Source organism: Bos grunniens, chromosome 1, assembly GCF_055505025.1.
Source record: "Bos grunniens cultivar Pamir isolate PY7600 chromosome 1, Bosgru_T2T1.0, whole genome shotgun sequence".
NCBI classification, from domain to species: domain Eukaryota; kingdom Metazoa; phylum Chordata; class Mammalia; order Artiodactyla; family Bovidae; genus Bos; species Bos grunniens.
Window position 1 is genome coordinate 111,189,005 of NC_141165.1, and position 21,771 is coordinate 111,210,775.

The 21,771-nt window shown below is 41.1% G+C and overlaps 1 protein-coding gene and 2 non-coding genes across 3 annotated transcripts; 1 reads left to right on the forward strand and 2 right to left on the reverse strand.

The window, feature by feature from the left end:
* Positions 1-561: 561 nt before the first annotated feature.
* On the forward strand, positions 562-667 carry LOC147380071 (U6 spliceosomal RNA). The gene has a single exon (XR_015135563.1). It is a non-coding gene; the product is annotated as a U6 spliceosomal RNA (small nuclear RNA).
* A 2,709-nt stretch (positions 668-3,376) lies between these two features.
* LOC147380072 (U2 spliceosomal RNA) lies at positions 3,377-3,567 on the reverse strand. The gene has a single exon (XR_015135245.1). It is a non-coding gene; the product is annotated as a U2 spliceosomal RNA (small nuclear RNA).
* Positions 3,568-8,754: 5,187 nt separating this feature from the next.
* Positions 8,755-19,883, reverse strand: NFKBIZ (NFKB inhibitor zeta). The gene is made up of 12 exons (XM_086408600.1): positions 19,463-19,883; positions 17,165-17,304; positions 16,646-16,676; positions 16,420-16,523; positions 15,547-16,322; positions 14,627-14,732; positions 13,990-14,136; positions 13,740-13,803; positions 13,343-13,512; positions 12,310-12,420; positions 12,014-12,181; positions 8,755-10,149 (listed from the first exon to the last, which is right to left on the reverse strand). The coding sequence occupies exons 1-12, from the start codon at positions 19,749-19,751 to the stop codon at positions 10,096-10,098; spliced, it is 2,160 nt and encodes a 719-aa protein (XP_086264726.1). The 5' UTR covers positions 19,752-19,883; the 3' UTR covers positions 8,755-10,095.
* Between the last annotated feature and the right edge of the window lie 1,888 nt (positions 19,884-21,771).

The following is a 21,771-nucleotide window of genomic DNA, read 5'->3' on the forward strand; positions in this document are numbered from 1 at the left end:
CTGGAGAAACTTAAGCTTGTTAAACTAATAATAATAAAACTCCTGCCCATCATCTCTGATTCTAAGCTGCAGAAGAAACTGTAACTTCAGTTCTCAAATTTCTAAGCATCCTCAGTAACTATTTGTTGACCAGTTCTTAAAGTGAGTGTCTGGATTTATTTTATAAACAAGGTCTCCTACCATCTAATATCTTGGCTGCTGCAGAGTTTAGGGGAATACTTCTAGAAAACACCGGTCTTGCAGCAAACAGAGAGAGTCTGCACAGTGAACCAATGCTACTAATGGTCAGAGAGACTGTCCTAATCACCTCCCTCAAGCAGCCTCTTATAGGACCTTCTTATAGACTTTTTTGCTCAAGGACCCTCTTATAGACTATTTTGAAAACGTGGGCAATAGGCAAGATGGACTTTCTTTTCCTTAAAATTTTCCTACAGGTAGTGGGAAATTGATGGACAAAAGGGCACTGCTAAGCCTGTGCAGTGACCATGTGTGTTAAAACGAGTGCTTCAACTTACTGGAACACCTCCCTTACTGATTTGGAGCCTTGATAAGAATAGCAGGATGCTTCACTTCAGCAGTACATACACAAAAACTGGAACCATACAGTAAAGATTTTCACGGCCCTTGCACAAGGATGACACAAATTCATGTAGTGTTCTATGTATTTACATGTGGAATAAAAAAAAAAAAAAACTCATATAAAAAGAGAACAGATATGTGGTTACCAGAGGCGAGAAGTGGGAGGTAGGAGAATTGGGTGAAAGTGGTCAAAGTTACAAACTTTCAGCTAAAAGATAAATAAGTAGTAAGGATATAATGTACAACATGATGACTGTAGTTAACACTATTGTATACTTGAAAGTTGCTAAGAGCATACATCCCAAAAGTTCTTACCTCAAGGGAAACCAAAAACTTTATAACCATATAAGGTGATGGATGTTAAGTAAACCTGCTGTGATAGTCATTTCACAACTTACATATGTCTAGTCATTATTCTGTACACTTTAAACTTATATAGTTCTGTATGCCAATTATACCCCCAATAAAACTGAAACCAAAAAAAAAAAAAGGAAGAACAGCAGGAAATGTACAAAAGTTCACTACAAGCTCACAGTTCCACAGGTCAAAAGTCTGGGTGGGCTTGGCTGTATTCTCTGCATGGAGCTTCACAAGGACAAAATAGTCAATTGGGATGAGCTCTTAACTGAAGGCTCTAAGGAAGAATCTGCTTCCAAGCTAATTCAGGTTGTTGGCAAAATCCACGTCCTTGGGCATGTGAACTGAGATCCCGTTTTCTTTCTGGATATCTAGAAACTACCTGAATTTCTTAGCTTGTGGGCACCTTCCTCTGTCTTCAAAGTCAATAACTGTGGGTTGAATCCTTCTTAGACTTAGAATCTCTCTGACTCCCTCTTCTGTGACCAGCCAAAGAAAACTCTATGCTTTTAAAGTGTTCAGGTGCACCTGAACAGTCTCCCTAGTTTAAGGTCAACTGATTAGCAACCTTAATTACAACTGAAAAGTTACTTTTCCCATATAACATAATATAATCACAGGAGTAACACCAGGGGTAGAGGTCTTGGGCATCTAGAATTCTGTCTACCATACTGACACTTCGTTTGTCCAGCATTATTTACCTTCGTTGTATCCCTAATGATAGCCTTCATTCAAACATTTTAAAGATGTTTTTAAAAACAAATGCTGCTAGTAAGTGATTAAGAGTCCACTTTCCAGGTTACAATGATTAAGACTGGGATAACATTAAAAATATCAGATTTAAGGTTATAGGAACTCAGTTTAAATTCCAAGAGTTCAGACATGAGAGAAGTCAGTATGACCTGGGGAAAGGTTCACAAAGGAAGTGGCAGTCAAGCAGAGCTTTCAAGGATCCACAGAATTTGGGTAGGCATGACTACAGACAGGAATAAACAAAGCCTCTGATGAGCAGCAAGGAGACCTACCTGATAGCTTTTGGAGAACAACAGAAGATAAGGTTAAACAGTTGAGGGAAGTTAAAGATGGCTTTGTGAACCAGGACAAGAATTTGCACTTGATTTAGTGAGCAACACTGAGCCTTTGAAAACTTTTTAAGTTTCTGTAAGAGTATGCTAAATGGTGGAAAAGGCAATGGCATCCCACTCCAGTACTCTTGCCTGGAAAATCCCATGGACGGAGGAGCCTGGTAGGCTGCAGTCCATGCTAAGGGTCGGACACAACTGAGCGATTTCACTTTCACTTTTCACTTTCATGCATTGGAGAAGGAAATGGCAACCCACTCCAGTGTTCTTGCCTGGAGAATCCTAGGGACGGGGGAGCCTGGTGGGCTGCCGTCTATGGGGTCGCACAGAGTCCGACACGACTGAAGTGACTTAGCAGCATGCTAAATGGTTGGAAATCTGGGGATTGGTGAGAAAAATGAGATCAGAGAAAGAATAATTACAAAGCTATCAGGGACAAAAATTGTTGATCCATTAGAGATACACACTGACTTTCTATGATGAGTGTAGTAGGCTTTAACTCCAGAAAAAAATAAGGGGGAAGAATGGCAAAATATTTACAATTGATGAAGCTTTATGCCAGATATGAGTGTTCAATATAATATTCTCTTTACTTTTGAGTATATTTGAATTTTTCATAGTAAAATTATTTTTTTAAGTCTATTGTAGTAATCCGGGAAAACCTAAACATGGGTGATGGCAGGAAAGATAGAAAAAAATTGACTAATTCAATATACATTTGTCCTTGATAACAGATTTAACAATTGCGGGAAGAAACAAAACTGACTCATTCTATAGCTTTGGAAATAGAATAATGGCATAATAGAGAACCTGTTAACTGTCTATAAATTCCTGAGCTTTAAACAATGTATGGCCTGGCCTGTATGATTGGAGTATGTATGGAAATTAATAAACAGTATAATAAACAATGTAAGTTAAATTTCTGTCTATAGATCTCTTTCTCTGTCTTCTGCATCACATGAAAAAACTGGACATATTTTCACCAAATTTAGAGGGTTTGTTTGGAAAAATCTACCTGTCTAATGTAGCCCTATTTGCTCTATACAAAAAATCATTTTGTGAGACCCTAGACGAGTCTCATTCATTTATTTTTATACTTAAAGTAATACAGTATATTATTTTTCAACTCTCTACAAGTTGAGTCCAGAAATTTACCTTTTTAAAAAGTTTTCCAGGAGTCTGGAAAGATTTGCATAGAACCCAAAAGATTCAAACGTTTGCTTGTTTTCCCAAGTGATATATTTAAAATTTTCTTCAGAAAGACATAAGAAGTTACACCAGACAAAATTGCTGTCCTTAAGATTAATAATTCTCACTTCCATATGTGCAAGAGCCTTTTATTTTTATTTTTATTTTTTTTCTGGTGCACCGTTCCTGGAAGTGCTGCAATACCAGGTCGATGCGTGGAGTGGACGGAGCAAGCTCCTATTCCAACTCCCTGCTCCAAAAATCCATTTAATATATTGTCCTCGGATAGAGGACGTATCAGATATTAAACTGATAAGAACAGATACTACACTTGATCTTAGCCAAAAGGCCGAGAAGCGATGCAAGAGCCTTTTAAAAAGGATAATTTTTTGACAATTTTAAAGTAACTCTGGAAGGAACCCTTCTTGGGAATAGTGGAGAGACAGTCTTTTTTAAAAAAATGAATGAAAGTGATATCCAATGTAAAAAACATTTGGAGCCAATCCGAAAAGACGGATCTCAGTGGGCAGGCTCCCACTGGGATAATGGCCTAAACAAGAAACTTAAGTGCAGAGAGAGGAGCAGCTCACCTGCAGGACAGTGAGGTACCTGAGGCTTTCAGGAGAGCCAGTCAAGAGGGATTCCACACTTTCATGCAAGTACTTAAAACTAAAATCCTGCCTGAGAAGAGACACTGGCTGCACTCACAGAGAGAAGGCCATGTGAATTAGGATACCATGAATTAAGAAAATAAACAGCAATTTCAAACTTAAGCCCCAAATCAATTAAGCTAAGAAACCTAGTAGCATTTCACAATCTGAAATTTGTCCCTATTGTCAAGCCCAAAGATACTAAGCTGTTCCAACAAGAAATGCATGCTGGATCTAATTACCAAGTCCACAGAACTACTGAAATCTTTATTCAGATTAACAGGCAGAATCCTTTTCACTTAAAAAAAATAATATTTAGGCCTAAAAAAGTACGTTTCAGTGGAACTTGGCAAAATAGATCGATATTTCCTTTCTGAGACCATGGCTTTCCTTGAGTTGAGTTTTCACTTTCAAGTCTGCAGTTTCCAATGAGTGCCTATTCTGGTATTATCATTATAAGGTCAGTTGGTCTAAAATACAGGCATTTAATTTGTGATCATGTTGCTTCTCACATGGGCAACTCTAGGTAGTGTGATTCAAGGTGGAGAGGAGCAGGTTTATTCATACATGTGCCAGAGGGTAGAATGACTAATGATTGTCAGAGAAGATTTGTTGTAAGTTTCAAACAATGAAAGTTCTTTAAATCATTACAATAATTTTTAGAATTTTATCTCAATAATTATTTTATGGTTTCTATTAAAGTTTATCAATGGTTAATGAGGTTCCTGGTCAATGCCAAGCATTATAGTTAATAAATAAAATGGAGATGATGTAACATTCATTAAATCAATAATTATGTGGAAGAGATCCACATAGATTCTGAAGACAAACTACAGAATTGCTCAAAAATAGGTATTCAACTTAATCACTTTGAGAGAAATAATAGTAACAGAAAAGAATATAAAGCTTCTTTTGCTAGGTTAAATTTAGTGCCCCACCCCCAAAAAAGATATAAACATCATAAACCTCAGAACCTATGACTATGATCTCAACTGGAAAAAGTCTTAGCACATGTAATTAAAGAACCTCAAAATGAGGTCATCACGGATTATCTATCTGGGCCTTAAATCCAATGACAAGTGTCCTTATAAGAGACAACCAGTGGAGAACACAGGGAGGGGAGAAGTCCATGTGAAGACGGAGGCAGGGATTGGAGTCATACTGCCACACGCCAAGGAACGTACGAGGCTGCCAGAAACTGAAAGAGGTGAGGAAGGACTCTTCCCTATAGCCTTTGGAAAGAGCATGGTTCTTAGAAACCTTGATTTCAGATGCCTGGCCTCCAGAATTGTAAAAGAAAAAATTTCTCTGTTCTGGTGGCTTAAGTCACCAAGTTTGTAATTTGTTACACAGTTCTAGGAAACTAATACACCTAAGAATTAAAAGCCAGATGACCTTAGGAAAGTGTTTTCTGGGAGCAAAAAAACCAGTTTAGCTGACTCCCGACCTCTCCTTCAAAGCTAGTTTCTACAACACAGGATCCAACACGTCTGGCACACAGCAAGCCCTCATCAGTTTGCCACCTCATCCCCATAGGCATTTCAGCAACCCATTCTGTTACCACCACAGAGCTACCGCCCAGTCACAGCTACTCTCCAAAATCTGCATTTCCTAATTAATTTAGACTAAACTGTGCACTAGAATCATCTTCACTTGTACCTGCTGGAAGCCTTAAAAACCCTGGAGATTCTGTTTAAGTGTGTCTGGAGTGGGGCTAAGGTATTTGCATGATTAACAAGCTTCATAAAAGATGCTGATGTCTTTGGTGGCAAAGACTGAAACCTAAATGACAACCTAAATGCCCATCGACAGAGAAATGGATAAAGAAAATGCAGTACATATATGTAGTGGAATACTGCGTGTGTACTCAGTCATGTCTGACTCTTTGCAAACCCAAGGACTGTAACTTGCCAGGCTCATCTATGGAATTTTCCAGGCAAGAATACTGGAGTGAGTTGCTATTTCCTCCTCCAGGGGATCTTACTGATGCAGGGATCAAACCCACGTTTTTTGCATATCCTGCATTGGCAGACACAATGGATTATCACTCATCCATTAAAAAGAATGAAATAATGCCATTTGCAGCAACTTGGATGGACCTAGAGATAGTCATACTGAGTGAAGTAAGTCAGAGGAGAAATATTGTATGCATCCCTTACTTACGGAATCTAAAAAGAAATGATACAAATAAAATTTCTTACAAAACAGAGACTCACAGAAAACAAACTTATGGTTGCTAGGGGGAAGGATGTGGGTACAGGACAGGGAGTTTGGGATGGACATGTAAACACTGCTGTATTTAAAATGGATAATCAACAAGGACTTACTGCAAAGCACAGGGAATTCTGCTGTGTTATGTGGCAGTCTGGATGGGAGGGGAGTTTGGGGGAGAATGGATACATATATGCATGTATGGCTGAGTCCCTTTGCTGTTCCCCTGAAACTATCACGTTGTTCGTTAACCAGCTATACCCCAATACAAAACTAAAAGTTTAAAAACAAAAAAGACTGAAACCCTGAACCTAGGGCATTGAGCAGCTGGACTAGCTGTCTGGTACTCTTATCCCCAAATCTTGGGCTTATAGACAAGGAGAATAGCGTGATGGAGGGACCAGGGGACAAGGGGTTGGAGGACAAAGGACACATATAAGAAAGCTAGACACACTTTGAGAACGATCTCCACTTAGTCCACCTGGAAACGTGTCATCCATGCAATGTTTCTGAGTCTACACGGACACCAAAGGTGGAATGAGGGGACTGAGAAGATAAAGCTAAACCAGACTTGGTGCACAGCTGAAGAAAAACATCTTTCAGAATTAAATCATAAATTCCATATGAAAAAATGTCTATACACTGAGTTATAAAATATAGAGAAAATATAAACTAAAAAGGAAGCCATGAAATTAAATTTGATTTAAGAAGTATTTATTGAACATGTCCGAAGTGTCAGATGTTGTGCTAGGTGTGGAGCCTCTGATAAGGAGTAAGATGGTCACTCCCCTCCTGTCAAGGACAAATCCTGGGCATTAGCAGGAAAACCAAAAACCCAGTCATCTGGTTCTAACTAATGTATAAAACCTTGTACCTGGGCCATATCTCAGAGAGACCAACAAGAACTTCGTCACTGAAGTTGGTTTCTCCCTTGAGTCATGTTCAATACAGAGCTGATGTTATCAGAAAACGAGTCAGTGGTACTGAGTTCAAGAAGTTGACATTTACTAAAGGTTAGAGGAATTTGAGAAAATTCTCCACTCCTGACTAAGTAAAAATATAGAAAGGATATTAAATGTGACTGATTTGATTAACAAATAGAGCTGGAAGGTTTGGTCTTTGATACTTCAGGGAATTCCTTAGTGAAACACCGAACTACAGTATTAGAATTAGTTCTTTGCATAGGACTGCCTGATTTTTTTTTAAGAGTGCCAGCTATGCCATTTTTCATTAACTTATCGCTATCATTAAGGGGACGACAGAGGATGAGATGGCTGGATGGCATCACTGACTCAATGGACCTGAGTCCCAGTGAATTCCGGGAGTTGGTAATGGACAGGGAGGCCTGGCATGCTGTGATTCATGGGGTCGTAAAGAGTCGGACACGACTGAGCGACTGATCTGATCTAAGTTAGAACTGTGATAGTCATTAACTCATTAGTATTTTATGTTAGTACTTTATGACTGGCTTGAAACACCAGTTCCCCCAAAAAACCCATGATCCCAAGCAGGATTGACATACCTTCATTCACTCATTTAACCAGTGTTAAGTTCCTACTCTATGCCAGGCACTTTGCTAGGCACTGAGGTTGCAGCAATGAGCTCGTAGTCTTGGCTTCCATGGGGGTCACTCTTTAAGGAACATTCCATCAAGAACCACCCTCTATACCCATACAGCCGATATATGATAATCAATTACAGCACCCTCTCCTGCCAAAGCCCCTAGACTGCTTGAAGATCTTTCTCAATATGCTATTCATATTACTAGTTAGAGGTAGAACACAAGATGAAACTTATTGGCCATCCAAATAGCTTGGCTAGTCAAGCTACACTGAATCACTCACTTGTGGTTCCCCCAAACACAACTGCCTTGGTTCATGTAGTTTTCTGTTTCATTCTCCTCCCTCTCCACTTGCGTGAACATTCAAATTCAGCTCTTCTGAAAATACAGCTCAAATATTCTACCTTGAAGTCTCCCTAGTTCTCCCCATTCAGATATAAAGTTTTTCTCTTTGTAATCTTTATATTTCTTCCTCTTTTTGTTAATCAAGTACATGCCATGTCTCCTACATATGTATCTTAATTAATAAATATCTTTGAATACCTCATATTATCTATCAGACAGCTTTGTATGCACAGATACACAATCACATGCTTGCTAAGTACTGTTTCAGTTAATTTGTGTGTACATGCACATCATATTCTCAAAGGAGGTTACTAGATCTAGAATGTATGTGCAGTGATTGACTGATGTTGACAGACACTGATGTGTTTGTTCTCACATATCAAAATGACATGTTGGAAAAGGGAGGGACCCCATTTACTATCATCCCCACGTTTACATCTCTCAGAATGATCCTGGTAATCTCCAAATCATTTTTCCTATGTTCCCACAAAATAAAGTATTAAAAAGTCATAAAGACTTATTTTAGCACATAAACTTCTAAATGATCAACAGTATCTAGTAAACATCCATGATATTTTCAGAACCTAGTAAATCTCTACTAATGAACTTGACAAAGAGCTTTTTCATGTTAAAGATCATATAACTAGGAAACACACTCTGAAAAAAAAACCAAATTAATATATATTGGCTAATTTAAAGGTTTTAGATTAGTGATTAACAGCTCTTTTCAACCTTGAGAAATATATATAAGGTCTAGGAAAAGAAAATTCACATCCTTAAGAACAGTATTATTCAATTAATGTTTATTTAAAGCAATGCATGAGTTTTTCCATTGTGAATGGACAGATTCACATAACAGCCATACTTTTAGATACCAAATAACCATAACTAACTTTTGTCCACAAGACATACTGGGTCAAACAATGTGATCGATCCAAAGGTTATCTATTTTAAAAGGATTTAAGTACTTAACTACAAAGATGATTAGTCAGTCAATTGCTTATGACACTTCTCATTTAAAAGAAAAAAAGATAGAGGTTTTTCATAAATCAAATTTATTACAAAGAATTAATGTGCAATCAAAGTCAAATATGTTCCTCAGAGTATGCAAGAGATAAGCAAAATAATATTAATATAATTCAAGTTACTAAAAAATATGTTTTTTCTTAATAGTAATATAGAACATCTTGGTGCATTATCATTACCTGAACAACAGAAAACCAGTAAAACACATTTCAATATTGACTTTCTGTTGTTCTTATAAAGTCAAAACAAAAATTCCAACAGAACAGGAAATCAAAATTCTAGAAAGTGCATCTTAAAGAGGTATTCTCTTTAATAGCATGCAAAATATATCTCATCTGAAAGCATATTTACAAGTCAGAGCTCTGCCAGCCACTAAGGGAACAGCTCTCCATCTGTTTTATCTACAGAGGTGGTGCTTACACAGTTCCTTTGAAGGCATATAATTTTAAAAAACAGTGAATATCCACTTGTTATCTTCTATTTTATTGATTTACACATTTCAAATGTGGTCATGTTAATGACCATATATGTAAAAATACTTTAAAAGACAAAAATAACAATTATACACAGTTTGCAAAGATCAAACTTTAACCATGGTACCTTTCATTCAGTTCAGTTACTACAGAGATTTTTCAACACTGGTAACTACCAGGTACTGTATGTATCAGGCCAAATGAAGTCTCAAGGCTATGTCCAGATTTATTTTTTAACTTTCAAATGCTTTCATTTTTCTTCAAAAAAAAAAAGTTAACGATTCACCTCCTTTTAAACTGGCGATAGCTACGTGAGCAGTACCTGATACCACAAATCAAAGCCAAAAAGCTACTGTTAATTGAAGTCGATTTTACCACTCAGATTAAATTCAGATGTCTAGATCCCAGATACCTGGGCATGAAATATTAAAATCTGCCAAGAGGAATTAGGTATTTTTCTCCTTTTCTTTTAACGTAACCCACTATATAATAGTGAACTAAAAATGTTTGTTTCATAGAAACAACTTACATTTGCCAATACAAAGCAAATGGTCTATGTACAGATACAATAGGACTGCCTAACTGACAGTGAGTATTGCCGACCAGGCTCCAAACCCACGGAGCTAATACGGTGGAGCTCTCTGCTGAATGGACTTTCCCTTCAGGATACGTCGGATCTGGAAAGGAAACCAATAGCATTTGTGAGATTTCTTTTTTACAATCAAAGTACCACCTCTTCAGAGCTTCTTTCCTTTCTTCTATACATAATTCCTGCCTACTTATAAGTAAGTATATGAAGAAATACACAACAGTATGTGTCAAGATTTTAAGGGGACTTGAAAAAAAAAAAAAAACTACAACTTCTTTTAAGGTTTATTTACTACAGCTCTCCTATAACGATCTTTGAGAACAAGAAAGTAAAGCATCTCCATGAAAAAAATTATCTGAAGCTGAACATCTCCAACTGTTTAACAAAGACCTATATTCCTTTCCTAATCTTCTGTTATTTATGAGAACATGTAAAACAAGGCAGTAATCATGATTATACATATCTCACCTACCTTGATGTCAGCCTCAACTAAGAACCCAGAGTCTTTCTTATAGATATAAGTAAATTATAATGCCCTTCGAGTCAAGATAGTTATCAAGATATCCAAGAATGAAAGCCTCTGTGCATGACTATATGGATCACGGGAAAGCCCCCAGGCTCACTGAGAGCTGAGTCATTGATTTTATACCCCAGCCTGACAAATTTTATCATGTCTCTCAGCCCACAGCAGATTAGAAGCAACAAATTAAAAGAAAGAAGATTGGAGTCAGGGATGCAATTGATAGCTACCAAAAGGAGACACAATGACTATAGTCTGATAACAAAAGCAAAGGAAAAGATCCTGCCTTCAAACAGAGAGAAACAGAAATACAAAAGCAGAAAGAAGAATAATCTGAGAACATGTATTTCACAAAGAGTTAAGCAACTCTCCGTGCTCGATACTCCCTGAGAACCTCACTCTATGAATTCACACCACAAACAGTGAAGCGGAAGGTAACACTTAGGGCTCTGTCATTTACTATTTAACGATGGTTCCTGTGCCTGGAACCACTCTGAATCTCAGTCTTTCCAGTTTAACTTTCATCCTGCAAAGTTTTCCTAACTATTAAGCGGTATAAAATACCACTACAAGTTATCAAGAGATTCGTTTTCAGCTATCAAGAAATCTACAAATATGAGTTACTATAACATTGTGGCCACAATGAGGGCTGTATATCAAAGAAAAGGCTAAATTGCATTCCATATATTTTATTTTGTGATTATTACAGTATACAATGACCTACAGCCACAATCACCTCATTTCCTCCAGGGGAAAAGTTTCATCAAAAATCTGTTAAGTTCTTAAAGAGTCAGGTCTTATTATCAGGAAAAGTTTAGTCATATGAAACTGTTCAATCTCCAAATGTAATATAGAATCATATGATAAGTAAAGCATAATTTTATTTAAAGTATAAACTATTTCTAGGTTCAAAGTTACATAAATAACTTTCCCACTTTTTACTTAGGATCAGTTAGCAGACAGAAATCATTGTTAACAGCTAACGTTTATGGAGCACTCAGGCATCTGGAAGTATTCTGAACACTCTGACTCATCTAATACCCACACTATTTGAAGGTTCCTCACTTACTCACAAAGGCTAGATTCTATTTTCTTAATGTCTACAGGAACCTTGCTTCCTCCTCTTTCATCAACTGCCAAATGTCAAACCATTCTGACTTAGTTCAAACCTAAGTTTGTCATCTTGGAAGAAAAGCAAAGACTGCCTGACTTCTAACCATTTGGGGTCTACGGATACAGCCTTAAATGTCTTACTGCTCCTTTGGAAACAAAACAATTGACTCCAAAGGGCAACAGTGACAACTGCTGAGACACGTATGCTGACAGAGCCTATCTGAACTGACAGAGCCCACCCGAAGGGTGCCAGCTGGCCCACCGCTCTTATGTTTCAGGACAATGCTAAAAGTATGTCTTTCCCTTCTGTGGCCCTCACCTGCTCTCCCACAGGGCCATCAGGAACCAAATGCACTGGCTGTTCGTTCTCCAAGTTCCGAGTACTTGGGTCTGCTCCCTTCCTCATCAACAGGCGGACTGCATCCAACTGCGTCACCCGATATTGCAGGCTGGCAGCAACATGGAGGGCGGTGTTTCCATTGTAAGCCTGAAGACCAAGAGAAAATGACACCCGTGAGGACAGGAGACTTTCACAAAAGCAGCTCAAAAGCTTGAAGAAGGTATAAAGAAGGTCATTCCAACTCTCGGGCAGTTCTCGAGTATTCCTAAAAGTACCTTTGCGTTCACAAAAGACAGGCAACTGGGCAGTTCCAAAAAGAGGCGGATGAGTTCCAGGTTTGCTTCTTCAGCTGCCAGATGCAGGGCTGTACGGCCACTTTTACGATCCTTGTCAAAGGGAAGAGGTAGAAGACAGTGAATATCTGACACCACGCCCTAGACATATGCTTCTCACCCAGTCTCGCCTATGTCTGACTCACCCGTGGAGACTGACTTGAAGTACTCACTTCTTCACAAACCCTTCTTTCATCCCAAGCTCCATGAAATCTCATTTCTCCTTTGAAATTCCCTTTTCATTTGCCTGCATGCCTCTGATCACATCTACCCTTATACACCAGGTGGCCATAAAATGTAGAAATAGACTACACTGTTTTATCAAGGGCTGTGATATAGTACAAGAAACCATTTATTGTGTATCCGCCTGTGTTTCCAGACTTGGTGGCCATCCTGTAGACTGACAGTTAGCTATCTCTCTTACCATTTCTATTAGACCGTAAGCTCCCCAAGGACCCAAGGGGCTTACGATTTAGGCATCTTCCTGTAGAGCCCCTAACTCAGTGCCTTGCACACAGCAGATATTCAGTAAAGAAACTTCAGATTTAAAGATAACAAAATATTTTCCAGTTTAAAAAAACAGAAGATTAAGTCCAGATTCCACAACAATGAAGAAACCCTTACGAAATGCAGTGCCTTTATTATCTGTGTATGACAACTGAAACCAAGATGAAAATATCAGTTTCAAGCATATTCTTTTCCTTTCAAATAAAGACTAATTCATGTCACAACTGAATGATCTTCTGAATAATAAGCCATAGATTAAACACAAATCAAGAAAGCAAATGAGACGATCTTTTTAAATCTAAGCTCCTCAACTATCCATACATTGCTACTAACTCCATTAATCTTTAAAAAAGGATGGGGGGGATAAAATAAAAAGAGGAGAAAGTTTTAATCTCTACTTGAGAACAAGCTCTTCTGCTATAACCACTTCTCTCCCACATTCCGTGTCTAAACTCTTCTGTGAATTTACCTTAGCTTCCACTGCTGCTCCCATTTGAATCAGACACTTAATTGTATCAACTAGACTTTTATTCTTCAGCAAAAGCTCCTGAACTTCAGGTGAATGGGGCTGTTGATTTCTCTGGAGTTCATGCACCACAGCATTATGGGCCAAGACTGCACAGTGTAGAGGGGTCAGGCCTAGAAAAAAGTATAAGAAAGCAGAGATCAAGCCTCCCATCAACTCTCCAAGAACCACTAAGGAAATCTGAGGATTTCCTCCATTGGGTCTTAGCGCTAACTTTATTTATAGAATATTTTAGCTTTAATTAACTCCCTTTCTTCTTGGTTTTGAACTTAATGCCCTTGGAACTAAAGGGCCCCTCTCTCTGAATGCTTCTTCACCCAATAACATGTCCACTGCTTACCATCATAGTTAGTTGCCTCCAAGTCCACAAACTGGTTGCTCCCCGCTGCTCCCTTCTGAATTGCCTGCAGGATTTGAAAGTAGACATTTACTCAGCATAAGATAAGCTCTGCCAAATACTTATCTACAAGTGTCCCAAGAAAGGAATAAGTCAACTCAGAAGAGAGTATTGCAACAGGCAACCTGCACCCAACTTCTAATTTCTCAGCCCTATCCCCGTGGTAACGGGAGCCTGGCTTGCTGCCTCTTACCTGAAGCACCTGGGAGTGGCCCTTCTCCGCACACACATGCAGGGGCGTTCTTCCCCAGCAGTCAGTGGTGTTCACCTGGGCCCCGAGGGTCACTAGATCCTGCACGATGAGGTGCTGATTGGCAGCCACGGCCACCTGGAAGGCACTCTGTGGACATGCAGAGGAAAAAAAATATATATATTGTAAAAACTATAAAACTATCATAACAAGGAATATGAACCTAAACTAGGACTGAGGTGGGAAAAACCCACATAGAAAAAATGAATCCTATTAATAAGTTGTAAGATACAAGGAAACTAAAATAAACTTAGGGTGAGGCTTTATTACACCCCATTAGTCTTTGGTCAAATGACTACAAAGTTAACGTTAATAACTTCAAGGTGGGCAGTGACAGAGTCAGCATCCCAAAGTTAATATTAACTAAACTCTTTTGGTCTGGAACTCTGAAATAATCGACACTCAAATATGAGACCAGCTATCGTCTTGACCACACCTTTGCCATTTCCCTCTGTCGAGATCCTTACCTGGGGGAGGGGAGGAAGGCTCAAGAGTACCGAAGCCTCCTGTAAAGACTTCAGTACATTGAAAGCCATTGTCCTCCAATTAAAAAATTAATTAAAATTAAAAAAATCCTCACCTGTCCATTGTGTTCTTTAATATCTAGCATGTGAAGCGCATTCATCTTTCTTGCAAGGACATAGGAAAGTGCCCTTCTCCCTTGGGCAACAGCAATATGCAGGAACCTGGGGGAGAGAAAAGGAAAAGAGGTAAATTATTTCTGATTTCACTAAGTTCATCTTTTAAAAAAAATTCTTCCTTTAGCCCATTTCTTGATGTGCTGGTATACCCAAATGAAACAGCTGCTGCTATTGCTGTTCAGTTGCTAAGTTGTGTCCGACTCTTTGTGACCCCATGGACAGCAGCCTACCAGGCTTGTCTATCCTTCACTATCTCCTGAACCCCATAAACAGTATGAAAAATGAAACAGCACAGAGCATAATTTGTCTTTTCTGCTATGCTGACAATACCCATCTGTGTTACAAGATGAAGTAGGTTACCAGAAAGAAGTACGCCAAGTACCATGTTGATTGCATTAAATCCAATGTTTCTAATATTCATAAAAACCCAATGAGGGAGATAGTACCATTTTACATGCCCAGAAACTAAAGTACAGAGAGGTTAAACAATTTGCTCAGGTTCACAAAGATGTGAGGACACATCTGTAATCAATCTACAAATCAACTCCTGGTTGATCATGACCAACCAACTATGATCTAACTGATTTTGCTCTACAGACATAATCTGTGCTAATCTTTCAAAACCAATTATTCAAAGAGGCCAAATACATTTTTATTAATTTGGAACAGGTAATTTGTTCACCCAGAAAAAAAAAACAAAGTAAACTCTTCCTTGAAATATGAGCTATCGTTCTGCCTCCACTAGTTATCTAGATTAGCCAATCACTTACTCAGATCTAAATTGGCATACCCTGTGCCCACCGTGGCCAACAACCATGGCTTACCAAATTAGGTTAACAACATAAAAAGATATACTTACGTGTCACCATCTGCATCCTTTGAAAGAAACTGGTCTTGGGAGATATTCGCCAATTTGTTTTCTTCCTGCTCTACTTGCCACTGAAAAAATGATTTCCCTAACTGTGTGGTGCTCATTGGATTTCCGCCAAGGTTCGGGAAGGGCAGCGGTGTGCTTAAAGGGGTAGAGCTTGCATCTGGCCTTGCCAGGGCCTCACAGGTATCTGGTGGCATCAGGTTGAAGTTCTGTAGGTGGGTGTCAATTTGCTGCTGAACACTGGGAGCAGTCTGAGGGGGAACAGCAATATTCTCAGATTGCCGGGGATCACTTAAAAGGGGTGCAAAACTCTGGTCCGGGCAGAACTGTGGTTCTCGACCAAACAAGTGTGGCTCATAGCTGGGGGACTGGGAAGTTCTGGAATAAGGGCTGTATTCCAGGGCTGGATTGTGGGTGTAGTGCTGTGGCGGCGGCTGCACGCTCTGATTCTGTGGTGAATACTGGTACATGGAAGCCTGATCCATCATGTGTGGGGAGCTGCTGACTTGGAAGGGCTGGTATTTCTGAGGTGGAGAGAAGACCTGCCCTCTGTGGAGGTCCTGACACTGCTCGTGGGGGGAGCCCTGAGGGACCTCCCCAGGGCTCATCCAGCTAACTTGGACAGTGTTCAGGGAAACCGGGCTGCATTCATTCTTAATGTTGATAATGTTCTGAAGCAGATCAGCACAGCTGTCCTGTTTGGATTCATTGTGATGGACATCTTCCATGCTCTCCGCGGGTGTGGGTGTTTGAGGCGGTGTCTGGAAAGGAAGAAAAAGGAAGTTGCACATTCTCTTCCAAAATTATTCTAAAAGTAATTTCTGAAGGGTATTCAGAGGAAAATAGTGAGATACATACCAAAAACTGGGTATGTAATAAAGCTGATCTTTTGCAAGCTGGTCCATCAGACAGTGAATCAGAGCCTTTCCTTTTCCCACTATATGATACTGTGTTCTTCAATTCTATACCCGAGAAAGGAAAATGGAATCTGAGATCATTTTACTTCACAAAATTTTACCCCTAATTACAGTGCACTATTTTACCCTAGAGCCCCCATAATATTATAAATAGAGGTAACCCTTACCTGTGAATTGCTCTCTGTTCACACTTTGTGTCTATAAGGAAAAAAAAGTTTCCAATTTAGTGTGTGATAAATGGTTTCCTGATTAACATATATCAATAAACATATCTCTACCATTCTTTGTAGTTTGCATGAATATATGATATACCATTCTAACAGTATTTATTTTCTATGTTAGTTTCCATCCTACCTTACAACTTCCCCCATTTGCATTTTCACCTAGTTCAACTTGGGTCAAGGTAAAATTAATAAGGCAACTTGAGTTTTTCCTTTCTAATCAAAATGTTCCATTTAACTGAACCACATTAATTTCCTTGCCCCCAACTTGCCTTCGTTTACTCATTCATTAAATTTCTCTTGCACAGCTGCCAAGTGCCCAGCACTGGGCCCAGCAACAGGAATCTAGCACACAGCAGGACAAATATGCTCTCTGTCCTTTGTACTCTGTGGTCTATGAAAGTAATAACCCTAACAGACTAACCTCCCTGCCACCCAACCCAAAACAAATAAGTTAAGTGCCACCTTAAAATCATCGACAGCTTGTCCGGAAGCCTTCTGTTTATGACTTCGGATGTGCAATAGGAGTTCCTTCACCGAGTTCTTCACACGAACACCTTGAAAGGGTCCTCTCTGCTGCCTTACAACTCCCATATGGGGCTCAACTGTTCAAAAACAAAAAACAAAAACATATCCCAAGTGAGTGTCTTCAAAGACATGAATATTACTAACTTCAAAAGCACAGCTGTCCAACGTGATAAAGTCCGCAACTGACAGACCACAAAGTCTCTTCAGCTCACCCAGGCCGATGACCTTGCACGTCAGTCCCCAGCCCTGCTTAAGGAGTCTACCTTGCCTGATACCTTTCCCCACCAGGAACCCTAAGGAAGTAAAGCTCATAAAAATGTCATTTCAGGGAGCCCCAGAAACAAGCGACAAACCCAAATTAGTTCTCTCTCAGCCCTAAATACGGCATGAGAGAAGACTGCAGATTTTGCAATCCTGACTCTCATAAATCTGTAATTATTCTAGATTTTTTAAAAACCTGGGAGAGCAATGGCTAAATGATGAATTTTTAGCTTTCTAAACCAAAGGGTTTCTGTCCACACAGAAATTGTAAAGTCTATCAATTCCACTCACCGAAGAAGGCACAAAACAACGTACCAAAGCCTAACAATTAATAATGTCTTAGTTTATTATTTCCCCCAGTCAAGCTATGCCGAGAAAGCTGCTTTAAATTCACTAAGCTTAAACACATTTCCACACTACACACACAGGATTTCCCCTCACTGACTGTTTACGGAATTGCTCACATAGGCCTTCTAAGTAAAAAGGAAATAATCTCATTTCATATTTAAGCTTTAAAATACACTTTAAAACCTAGTACATGAGTACAGCATTCCCCTCTGACCACTACCATGTCACAACCTCTTGGGATGAGTTGAACACAGAGTAAACACACACAGTCAGGAAATGAATAATTCAGCAATTCCATTGAGAGTAGGAAAAAATAAGATGGGACAAAAACCAAGGCATAATTTAAATAAATATATATATATATAATCAAACATATGAGAAACAGCTCAATGATAGGGCAAATTAAACAGCTAGTTTTACGTTTAAGTCTAGACATATCTTGCCGGAATCTAACACGGCATCTCTCTGGAATGACAGCAGTTAATAATTCAACGTCACAAGGAGAAAAATTCAGTTTCAGAAATCCCCTATGGTAAACCAAAGAACTAGTAAAATAGTTTCAGCCAGATGAAGGCCAAATGAGGAGGGAGTAAAAAAGGTTTAGATAAACACAACATTTTGGCATTTACTGCACACTCAAAATACAGAAAGCGTTTATAGAGTCCAGAGGTTTGAATCACTTTTTTAAATGAAAATGACAAATCACACTTTAAAACACAACCAAAACAGGAATGGCTAGCAGTGGGGAACACCTGAAAGAGAACGTTCTTTAAAATCATGTTGATTACATTTTCCAAAATGTGAGATTATCTAGACGTTCTTTGGTTTACCCACAGTGGCATCCTGTTTTCCCCCAAATTATGCAACTCCGTTCATTAAGAAAAGAAACTAACAATTCACAGCGGTAGACCGGAAACATTACGCCTTTCTCTGCTACATACAGCCCAAACCACTCTAAAGCACAGAAAACAAAAACAAGACCGCAGAAATTCGGGGCAGACTTCGGAAAATCAAACTCAAGGTATACGTTGGTTTTCAGTCCAGCTTCATCTCACATCTTGATAATATCCGTTTCTTTTCTTTATAAAGTCCTTCTACGTAAAAATTTTCACAAATACGTACTTAGGAAGAAATAAATCATGACCTTCAACCTTGTACTCAAACCTTTATCGCCCGCTACAGCCTTTCACTAAAACAGACACGAGAAAAAGGTACACCTGCATCGGCTCCAAAACCTCGCCATAGTATGTGGATTATAGCTTAATAAAGGCGTTTTTTAAAAGAAGAAAACGAAGAGAAAAGCCAGCGTGGTCCATTTCTCCCCCCTCCACCCCCATATCAGAGCAGTGTGTTTCCAGCTAACAGGCCAGCCGATGGCACCCGGATTTCACAGACGGTCAAAGGGCATCGAGTGATATTAAACGCCCAGCACAGGGCAAGGCATCCGTCGTGGCCTAATAATGACTACCAGTGTGATTATGTACCGCCACTAAGGCAGGAGCAGAATCCCCCTAAAATCTGGCCGAAGTACTTCACATCTGGGCAGCCCAGACCACCCCCCTCCCTGAGCGTGGGCCGACGGGAGTCCGGGGGTCCGAGGGTCGCCCCGCTGGGGCCGGTGGGTACCTTGCAGCCGCTCAGCACGGGCGCCGCCTCTCGGCCGGGACTCGACCGCCCCGCAGGAGGACACGGACGAGGCGGAGGAGAAGTCGGAGGAGTCGGAGCCGGGCGAGCCTGGCGCCGAGGGCCCAGACGCCGAGCAGCCCCCGTCGCAGGCGCCGGGGGCGGCGGCGGGCGGCGACGCGCCATAGAAGTAGGCCAGGTTGAGCGGGCTGGTCATGAGGCCGCAGTCGCCGGCCGCGTCCAGCAGCCCCTCTCCGCCGCGGCTGTCGTCCAGCAGCTTGTCCACGATCATGCTCCCAGGCTCGGCGCTCGGGGACCCCAGACAGCTGTGCCCCCGGCTCGCTGCGCGCGGCTGCCTCCCGGTTGTGGCTATGGTACTAGCTCTGACGGGCTCAGGGTATTGGCGGGAGGACGGCGCGGGCACGAGCGCGGACCCGGAGTGCCCGACTTTTTAACCGGCGTTCGAGACCAGGGGCGGAGAGAAGGGGCCACCGCCTCGCCGGCCTCCCCCGCGCCCTGCTTGGGCCATTGGCGGCGTCGGGACCGCCTCCCGGCCCCTCCTCCGGATGCGCCCGGTTTCCAGTAAAATGTACAGGATGAAGCAATGTGTGCCCTCCGCCCTCGCCCCGCCCGCCCCGCCCCGCCCAGACCGGCCGGTTGTTTTCCTGCCCTTCACCTAAAAACCCAGACGGAGGGCGGCCTCCTGGCTTTCGGCCCTCGTCCCCTGCCCTGGGACCCCCCGCTCCGGCCTCCCGCCGAAAGATGCCCGAACCGGCTCTGCCTCGGCGCGCCCCCAGCCCGGCCTCGGCGCCAGGGAAGAGGGCGCGCGGCGTGGGCTTGGCCCGCAAAGTGGGGCCAAGAGGCAGGAGGCGGCGGTGGGAACTGGTCGGCCCGGTTCCGCGGAGTAGGAAGTGCTGGAAGATCCGCGCCACGCAGCCCTCCCGCCGCCCAGTGCCCGACTCCTCGCCAACCCCAACCCCGGCGTCTCCGGGAGGTTCATACGGGCCAGTCTCTGCTCAACTTAGTAAGAGTTTGCCAACATGGCTTTTGGCCGGGTCTCAAATCCTAAACTGAAAGAGATGTTGAAGCCATTTTTCTGTCGTCAAATTATAATCTGGGCAACATTTTTGGTGCCGACTGGAAATAAAAAGCATTGGCCTACACCCCTGAATCCTTGAACATTGAAACAAAGACGTCTTAGCAGAGTGATAAATATACATGCATGTATGTGTCTGTATTTACGTTTATGTCTGTATTTACGTTTATGCTGCGTAAGTGTCCACCGTGTCGGATAAATACAGGAACTTTGCTCTTTCCTGTCTTAAAATATCAATGGAGTCACACAGCGGTTTGTGTGCCGTGCTTAGTCACTCAGTCGTGGCTGACTCTGGGACTCTATGGACTGCAGCCCACCATGCTCCTCTGTCCATGGGGATTCCCCAGGCAAGAATGCTGGAGTGGGTAGCCGTTCCCTTCTCTAGTGGCTCTTCCCAACCCAGGGATCAAACCCAGGTCTCCCTCATTACAGGTGGATTCTTTACCAACTGAGCCACCCAGGAAGCCCAAGAATACTGGAGTGGGTAACCTATTCCTCCTCCAGGGGAATCTACCCAACCCAGGAACTGAACCCAGGTCTCCCGCATTGTAGGCAGATTCTGTACCGACTGAGCCACCAGGGAAGCCCAATTTTTTTTTTTAATTGAAGTCCCAATTACTTGCTAAAACCTTGGCTAGGCGTTAGTGGGAACAAAAGATTAATGATTGTGTCTGTCCTTGCAAGTACATTATAATCCTGAAAGAATGATAAGGTAAGTACACACTATATTAAAAGAAACCGATTATGATTAAATATCATGAGGGATACAAAGTTCAGTTCAGTGAGTATCCTAAAAAGAAAGACAATATCTAGTGAAGGGAAAAGTGAGGTCATCAGGAAAATCTTTGCAAAGAAGGTAACATCTGAGATAGACCCCCCAAAATGAGTGAGGTTTCAACTCACAGCATTTCTTGGAAGAGGGAACAACATGAGCAAAGAATTAAGAAAAGTAGTCAGATGAAGAGAAGGGTCCCTTTTAGGATAGTCAAGGGAAGATCATAACACAATGTAAAAGGTAACTTGGTGCCTTTGGGTGGTGCACCTTCAGTGACACTTGGTCTTTATTGAACAAACATTGAGTGAACATGAAAGAATTTGGGGCGGGCAAAATTAATCCAGAAGCAGGTCAGAGGAGGTGAGATTCAGGGGCCCAGAGGCTATTAGAAATCGCTGTAATGGCCCAAGAGAGAACCGGCCTGACCCTGGAGCAGAAGCA